The following is a 9329-nucleotide window of genomic DNA, read 5'->3' as shown; positions in this document are numbered from 1 at the left end:
TATTCATTTAGTTTTATATTTTTTGTCCCAATTTCTTTTCTTCTTTTTTGTTTTTTAGTGGTTTTGATTGTGTTGCTTGGCTTTGCTTTTTTCTTTTCTTTGGGTGGTTATTCCTAGGAGCTTTTTAGGTCTCCCATCCTTCAGGTGGTCTTTTTTCTTTTTCTCTTTCCTCTCTCCTTGTTCCTCGTGCCCTCCCCCACCCCTCTCCTCTTTATATTTTGTCTCAAATCTGCAACTCAACATCTTTCATGTCTTGGGAATTCTTTTCATCCTGATGATGAATCACGGAGTGTGATTCGAAACGTTGATGGGAAAAATATACACACAATCGAATCCAGAAAAATAACACTAGAAATACAAAATGGATTGTGGAAATCTCATAGCTTTAATTATATATATACAATCAGAATATTTTTCATTTTTAATTTAAGATAATATAAAGAATAATTTAAATATTTAAGGCAAAATATTTATTCTATCTTCAAAAACTGTTTAAAATCCAAGTGAAATTGTTATACTTTTACTCTTATTATATTTTTAAGAGAAATAAAAAAAATATAATATAATACATTTGCTAATAAAATAATTTATTATTTATAAATAAAAATAATATTTAAATAATAAATAATTTACAAACAAAAATATTAGGATCAGTTTTTATATCATTTCCACAAGTACCTAATTTCTTTAAGAGAAGAGATAGACAATTATCTAGTCATTTATTTAGTCATGTATAGCTTTGTTTTAAAAAATGACAAAAATTTGGTCATTTTTACTTGTCGTGACTAAAATTTTTGGTCACGTAGTCATTTATTTTCCATATTTCCACTAGTGTTGGTTTACGTATTTTGCAATTGAAACTTTAAATTTAAAATTGATAATGATAGGCATTTACTCATGCGTCCTGATGATGCGAATGATGTAATTGGTTCATTTTTCTTTTTTTCTTTTTTTTTTTCAAATGCAGGAGCATTGTTCAGTATTGCTTGCTAGATAGACAAGGCTAGATGGTGTTGATCAAAGTCATGAGTTGGATGCAGAGGATACCACTTTGTTGTGACATGTTGGATTGTATCACATAGCACATTTTTCTTGATGTTACGACCAATAGGGCCATGATTATTGCTTTGATTGAAAGGTTGCATTCAAAGACATGTTATTTTCATCTATCGATAGGTGAGGCATCCATCACACTTCAGGATTTGTGGTGTATCTTACACATTCCAATATTTGGTACACAAGTTACTTTTGATCATCATGATGGTGTATCTACTTTGTGTACATTGTTTGAGTGTTTAGAGGAGGATCTACATATTCGTGGTCGTTATGAGATTCATTGGGATGATTTTGATTATGATGATCTCACTGTTGTTCTTGCTTGCACTGTTGCTAGATTATTTATCCCTGATAGACATACCCATGATTTTTCTATTGGATGGGGGCAAGTCATGCATGATATGATAATTGATAAACAAGTGTTTGCTTGGGGTCCATGTCTTCTTGCCACTTTATATCATCAGATGCATGGGATTGCTTACTTGCGGCAAGAATCAATTGGATGTGGCATTACTTTGATCCAGATGTGGGCTTATGAGCACATAACTATATTTTATCCTACGTTAGATGTTGATTTGGAGCCAGAGAAACCATATGCTTATAGGTACACTTTTAGTGTGAGACATAGGGCATCGGGTAATATCTTGTATTGACATCATCATATTGATATCTTACAGTATTTCTCATGGAGGCCTTTCTCACTTGCCCTGGTTGGGCTGATGATGCCCAACATCTTCCTTTTTGTCGATAGCAGAGATATCTTATTGGTTGAGACGTGGTTGGTCATAGGGTTATTGATATGCATCTTCCTGGCCATGTACATCTTGACAACTCTGGGAGATACAGGGTATTTTGGATGTGACAGCTTATTTTGCTCGCACTACTCAAGAGGTTGGTGATTGGGGTGCTTGCATGCAATCTCATGTTGTTCTTGTTGAGTTTGATTCTCTTGCTCCCATTTAGTGGGGATGGTGGATTGGTGTAGTGTATTTGGGGACCACAACACAATATAGTGTATGGTGGATACAACATAGGCCTATACCTTTAACAGATTCAACAATTTTGATTGTTGCTCAACATATTAGACATAGAAAGGGTCCCAGGGGGAGAAGGAGAGGTGGGGCAAGAGATGGGGTGAGAGATGGAAGAGGGAGAGATGGAGGTGGGATAGATCTGATAGCAATGGTTGTAGAGTAGGTAGAGAGTGGAGAGGAGGATGTGGATATTAGTGGAGAGACTGTATCTATGAGAAGTTTTGATAGGAGTGATAGTGAGGGTGATGAGTTAGCATCAGGCTCATCAAGCAATGATGGGGATGAGGGTGGGGGCACTGGACATGATGTTGACATGGCCCAGGATATAGATTCAAGAGGTGTGGAGAGAGGAGATGAGGAGGGATTGAGAGATTAGGTTAGGAGTTTAGAGGATTTGGTCGCTACTTTGTGGCAGTGATAGATGGAGGATAGAGATCAGTATTGGTGGGCGATAGAGGAGTTGACTATAGAGAGGGATCAAATAGTCATTGAGAGAGATCGACTACAGAGGGAGAGGGATGAGGCAGAAAGGAGATCTCAGATCACCATGGATGCATATGATCAGTTATTTGGGCTGGTGACAGAGGCACGAAGCCAGGAAGATATATAGTTTGTTGTTTTACAGGAGGCTATTTACTATAAGTAGTCTTATGAGAGAGCCATTCCTGAGGGTTAGAGGAAGCCTAGTTTTAGTGCTTTCATGGGGAGGATATCGAGTTGGTCTACCTCTCAACAAATTAGTAGTGGAGGAGTGATGGGTCCACATAGGGCACCATCAGGATAGACTAGAATTAGGCAAGATGCACCTTCTGATAGATGTAGCATAGGTTGAGAGTTTTTTTATTGACATTGTATTATAGATATGATGTATTTTGACACATTTGTATTAGATATATGATATTGATTCTTGATGAGCTATTTGATAATGAACTTCATAGTCTAATGTTTCTTTGTTGTTTTTATGCTTATGCTTATGCTTACTTGGTAATGTAGTGATGTTTCATTATTTTGTGATCTATGAACGTATATGTGAATATTGATGAAATGCTTGTGATAATGCAATGGACTAATGCAACATTATGTGAAATGATTTATACAAAAATGCGATCCTATTTTTTTTGTTGTGTCAAAATAGGAGTTGAAAATCATGAATTTGGAAGAATTGTTAGTTGTTAGAAGGAATGATATGATAGAATTTTGATGAGAAAGCCTTCATTGTTTTATTTGTAGTGCAATATATTATCATCATTGAGCCTTATTATTTAACAATGGATCTTATCACACCATGGTATGAGGAACCAAGATGTATAAATATCTCATTGCAAAGAAACAAACACGTAGCAAGCAAGGAATGAACCCTCCATTCTGGGAATTACTCTAGGGGTCGAGGTATGTGTGTCATCCATAAGCTAAATGCTCTTATCACAGACACCCACTAGAGAAGTTACCCCATAAATTCATTGGTTCAAACCACAAACAACAAACAAAGAAAAAGGATCATGCCCATCACGGCTCCTCTAGCCACTTTTTGGACATCCTTGAGTAGCTAAAAGAAATGATATTCGCCAATTTGATAAAAAGATTCAAAAATAAAAAAATAAAACTCAGCAGTTGGATTGAATGTGTCTTTAATTTGATATGTTTGATGTGATTTTGACAATGTCTGGTTTCAGAAGTTTAGGACCTCATTTAAGACTGACTTGACTGGTTTCAAGTGTATCGATTCTATTTAAGGCAAGATGATGATCACGTTGATAGTTTGATAGTGATTTGATAGATTAGACAGTTGATCAACTTGATTGTAGACATTTTGACAAGATAGTTATATCCTTTGTTTAATTTTGTGCGAAGTGTTTGTTGGATATCTACTAGGGTGTTGGATTCTTGCGAGACAATTTATTGCAAGTTTTTTAATTGATATTTGAATGTTTTTGGATTTTGTGGATTGATATTTGAATGTTTTGATTTTTTTATTTTTCAAGACTTTTTTATGATTTTTTTATTTTTGGGGACTTTTTATGATTTTTAGGGGTTTTTAAAGACTTTTATGCTTTTTAGGGTTTTTTCAGGACTTTTATTATTTTTTATGATTTTTTTCAGGACTTTTATGATTATTATGAATTTTTTCAGTTATGCCCCTAGGTATGCAATCCTATATGATGATATGCAACATGTATGTGGAGACAATACATGAGGTATACTAATGTAGTATGGAAGATGAAGATGCAGTTCCTATTCAAAAAAGTATGATTGTGTGTTTCCTTCATTTTGACATGTACTGATTGAATTGAAGGTGTGAAACATTTCAGAGATAGGAGTTCAATCCGTTCTTAGAAAATCTTAGACCATCCAACCTAACACACTATGTAACCAATATTTATGAATGGAGGCATGGAAAACTTCTCTATCAATTCTTGAAACTTTGATCTTCTTTTGCCCATGTGTGTGCATTTGGATTCATTCTGACTCTTATAACCATCAAATACCCTTGGAATCCTATGTGGCTAGCTACGTGAGTTATTCTTACTTCAAAAGAATCCTAGATAGAGCCTTGCTACCACCAAGCTTATTGTTGGCATTCTACACTCACATGAGACTAGTTGATGTTGCCATTGATGGCAACCAACCGGTAACAGGATTCTATAGGTTCACTGGCAACGTAAACATCATTTACTGGCACCGACAGACAACAAAGTTCATTCACCGGCGACGAATCATACCGGCACTCAGGCCAACATGATACAAAGTTTTTCTTATATGAATTATATTGTAATGTAATTAATTATTTGTAAGCCGACATGATGTATTGTAAAGACTCATATATGTATGAGATCTTGTAGGTCATTTTGATAAGTGATAAGAGAGGTAAGATTGTGATAGGAAGCGTAATTATGTAATGAATGCAATCTGTATATGAGAGTGAATAATTGTATATGCATTTGAATGTAATCATCTTATGAGCGAATAAGGAGCAGAGCATAGTAGAGTGAATTTCATTCACCGGCAAGGTTTTGGTTATGGTTTCTGACAGAGCTTAAACTGGTACTGAATCAAGCATTGCAGATGTTATTTTGAGCAGTACATTATCTTGGCTTTAATTATCCATTTTGTAGTTAGTGAGACTCTTTCATTGAGCAGTGAGCTCTAAGTTGTTGGCCTTCTTGCATGTGCAGGCCCCTATTGTAAGTAATATTTATTCATATTGGCCAATGAGTAAATATTGTGGGTCACAAATACCATTGAGTTTTTTCCCTTACCGGGTTTCCTCGCCAAAATATCTTGTATTATGGTGTGCATTTATGTTGTCTCTGTTAATTCTCTTTACTACACTATTGCTTGTTTACTGATACATTAATTTGGGTTGCAACATTATAAATAAGTTTAAATATTCCATTAACCGGCTAGACACTGATTCACCCCCCATCTCAGTGTCTTTGGGCCTGTCATTGCATCTAACAATTGGTATTAGAGCCTGGTCCTCTATTTGCAAAAGCCTAATAGCTTGAGGAAGATTTTGAATGATGGAGAGTTTGAGAAAACAATTGGAAGGAGATCTTCAAGATTTTGATGTAGAAAAATTGAAGAATATCAAACTTGAAGATGATTTGAGGACTGCCCAGGAATTCATTAAAGGACTTCAAGAGAACCTGGCTATAGCACAAAACAAGAGGAAGGAACTTCATGAGCAAATACAGAAACATGATGATGAGAAGGAAACTCTTAGGGTTATTGTAGAAAAGTTGAGACAAGAGAACAATAACATGAGGAATGAAATGCAAGATTTAACCATGAGGCTATGTAAGGATATTGAAGATAGGAAGAAGAATGAAGAAGATTTGACTAGGAGACTTAATGATGGAGCAAATGAAAATCCTTTGTCATGAAAATGATATGCTAAAGACAGATCTGATTCACATGCAACATAATAAAGAGGAACTTATGGGACAAGTTGGGATTCTGGAAAATGAGTTGGTCACTGCAAATGAACACAAAGACAAATTCAAGAAAAGTTCAGAAAGACTTGATGACATGCTGAAAAGACAGAAACTTGATGGGGATACAATTGGACTTGGATTTGAACATGGAGAAAGTTCTGGAACTACAAATAATCAAGATCACAACAAACTAGTAAGACAACCTAATGCTTATAAATTTAATGGGAAATTTTTTAATTGCAACAAATTTGGTCATAGAGCAAATCAATGCAGATTTAGAAATAATCAAAATACAAATTTACCCACCAGTCAATCTTCCAAATGCAATAAAGTTGGTCATAACTCAGAAAATTGCAGAATGAATGTGAAATGCTATGTTTGTGGTAGATTTGGACATTTATCTAATCAATCCAGAACACAAACTGGTCAAGGATATGGAAAGGCTATTCAGAGGAATAATGTAACTTGTTATGCATGTAACAAGATTGGGCATATTGCAAAATTTTGTAGAAGCAAGACTATACCGATGAATAATAAAGGATCTAATGAGAAGGGAAAAGAAAAGGTAAATGAAATAAAGAAAGAATTTTCAAAACAATGGATTAAGAAAAGAGATCAGAGAGTTGATGAATCTATCTGTGCACCAGTAGAACAAAGTAACCCTCCACCGGTAGGAGATTCTTCATCTAACTAAGGAATAATCCTTAGGGGGTATGGCATAAAACTGAAAATCATGCATTCTACCCTCGGTTTATGGTAAGAAGTTATATTTCTTCTTTAGGGGTAGATATGTTAAGATTTCACTTAACCGAAAAGCATTTAATGTGGTTGTTGGAGAACTTTTTTGGTTATAAAGCATCGGATAATCCTCATTATATTCACAAAGCATCCAAGTATTCAAAGAGTGCGAATTGAGCAAAGGCATTTTAAAGGCGAAGCAACAAGGTGTTTTCAGGGCATTCAAGGATTTCAAATCAAAAGGTATTTATCTTTCACAATGGCATCTTCATCTTCTACGCCTGAATTCATTGCAAACCCTACTGTGGTAGAGAATATTAAGGGCCCTATACCCGTGTTTAAAATTGTTCTTAAGATTGCTAAGCAAGATGATTCCATCGGAGCCCTTTCTAAGATTTTGAAGGGAATTGCTTTTGACGAAGACTCGAGGATTTATATTCACTACAACATAGAAAATTTAGGGTCTGATGACTTGAAAAACATGTACGAAGATATTATAACTGATGAACAAGGTTTAGTCAAGCTGGAGCATAAGATTGTTAAGGACTTAGGATTTGTTGAAATTTTGAACATTCCTGAATTTCTGGATGAGATAGTTCATCTTGTATTGAGAAGAGTTCATGGGGAGTTTATGTGGCTAGATTTTGTTTTTAAAATCACTAAGGAGGCAATAAAGGCAGTTATTGGTTTACCCTCAACTGGTACTAGGCCCGACAAAAAGAAGAAGATACCAAACAAGGGTGTTATGGACCTTACCGGAGCTACATATGACAATAGATCACTTAGGGTTAATGATATCAATGATGAAAATGTGAGATACGTGAGCATGATACTTGGATACAGAGTTACACATGCAAATAGATTAAATTTTGTTTCTAGTTTATGTATTCATAGTGCATATGAGATGGCTAAGAACAATGCAAGGATTGACATCTATGAGTGGCTTCAGGATGAATTGATAGATAACCTAAAAAAGATTAAGGGTGACAAGAAGGGAACATTCCGTTTTGGAAGCCTACTTGTGTGTTTAATTCTTTACTTCACAAAGGAGATACCCAACATTGGTCACAAGGACTTTGCATATGATATCCCTGTTGGTAGACAGATCATGAAAGCTATTACCAGCATTGGTGGTAATAGTGATAACATTGTAACATATTACTTCAAAAACTTTTAAACTAAGATGAAGGCTAGAGAAACGTTATCTTTGATCTTTATATCAGGTACACTACCAATTTTACCTTTTCTTTTACCCTTTTGATATACCATAGAGTATTGTGGACAATTATGACAATCAAATCTGTTTTGTAATCAAAAGAGATGAAACATGGATGGAAGTTGTTACTCCTAGAACCATTTGGATAACATAGATGGGATATGAAGTTGATATAAATATTCTTGAGGATTATGCTAAGACACTTCTTGATGCACCTAGGGAACCGTCTGAAGAAAATTTTGGTAATGCTGACACTATTGAGAGTGTTGTTTTGATGCAAAATCAAAGAAAAAGAAGAGAAAAATTTATCAGAGATGCATCCAAAATGGCTAAAGAAGTTAAAGAAAATGTGATGAACATAAGTGGTATTTCTACTACTGAACTGGAAGGATTCAAACTAGTAGCTCATGTTTCACTGGTTGTCACTTCTTTTGATATGGACAGTGGTAAGGTAGCTGAGTTCAAAAGAGTGGAAAGGAAGAAGCGAAAAGCCTCACCAGTACCTTCTCCTTCTCTAAAAGGACAAGAATATTAAGGAAGAAGCAACAGGTTGTAAGACAGCCCAAGAAGAAGTTAACTCCAAAATAGAAACAACAACCTAAGGCACTAGATACCTTTACACCAGAGGACTTGGTCAATGAAATAACACAAGAAGGTAATCTTAGTAATGTAAACAAATTTTATCATTATTTCAAGGATTCTGACAAATATACAATAGAGGAAAGTATTATTTTGCATCTTGACATCTACAAGAAAGTTTTGATTGAGGTTGTAGATGATCTACCTAATGACTTGTACATAAGATTAGAGGCCAAAAGAATGTCAGTGATGGAATTAGATAAAAATTTAAAGATTGAAGCATTGTTGGTTGTTCACCCTATAAATTCTCGAGAGGAAATGGATGAACTGATTGCTGAAACCAACCAGACAATTTTTGTGAGTGGTCACTGATAGGTTAGTCTAATGGTAGGGAGAGTGAAAGAAATAGTTGATGAAACTGTTGACAAAGAGGACATATTTTTTGTTGAAAAAGAAAAGAAAGAAGAAAGGGATAGATAGAAAAAGGATAACTCTTTTACCAAAGTATATCAACAGGATAAAGGAAAAGGTAAAAATGGTAGTGTACCTGATATAAAGATCAAAGATAACCTTTCTCCACCAGCTCAAGACACCCTACCAATAACTTCAGAGACACCAACACATACAGATAGTCAACTGGATAAGGTGGCTAAAGAAACAACACATGAAGATACTAATCCAGATTCTGAAATTCTTTTTACCATGAATGTAGATACACATGATGCCAATATTGTTATGGATAAAGAGACTGCAGAGGTTAAGATAGATGAT

At 35.0% G+C, this 9329-nt stretch overlaps 1 protein-coding gene across 1 annotated transcript; it reads left to right on the top strand.

Annotated features, from left to right (window-relative positions):
• The first annotated feature begins 1115 nt into the window (after nt 1-1115).
• On the top strand, nt 1116-2466 carry LOC131859079 (serine/threonine-protein phosphatase 7 long form homolog). Its single transcript, XM_059212607.1, has 3 exons — nt 1116-1660; nt 1846-1903; nt 2254-2466. Exons 1-3 carry the CDS (start codon nt 1116-1118, stop codon nt 2464-2466), a joined length of 816 nt encoding a protein of 271 aa, XP_059068590.1.
• The last annotated feature ends 6863 nt before the right edge of the window (nt 2467-9329 follow it).

Source organism: Cryptomeria japonica, chromosome 10, assembly GCF_030272615.1.
Source record: "Cryptomeria japonica chromosome 10, Sugi_1.0, whole genome shotgun sequence".
NCBI lineage: Eukaryota > Viridiplantae > Streptophyta > Pinopsida > Cupressales > Cupressaceae > Cryptomeria > Cryptomeria japonica.
The sequence above is the reverse complement of the archived record's forward strand: the minus strand, read 5'-3'. Positions and strand labels throughout refer to the sequence as shown.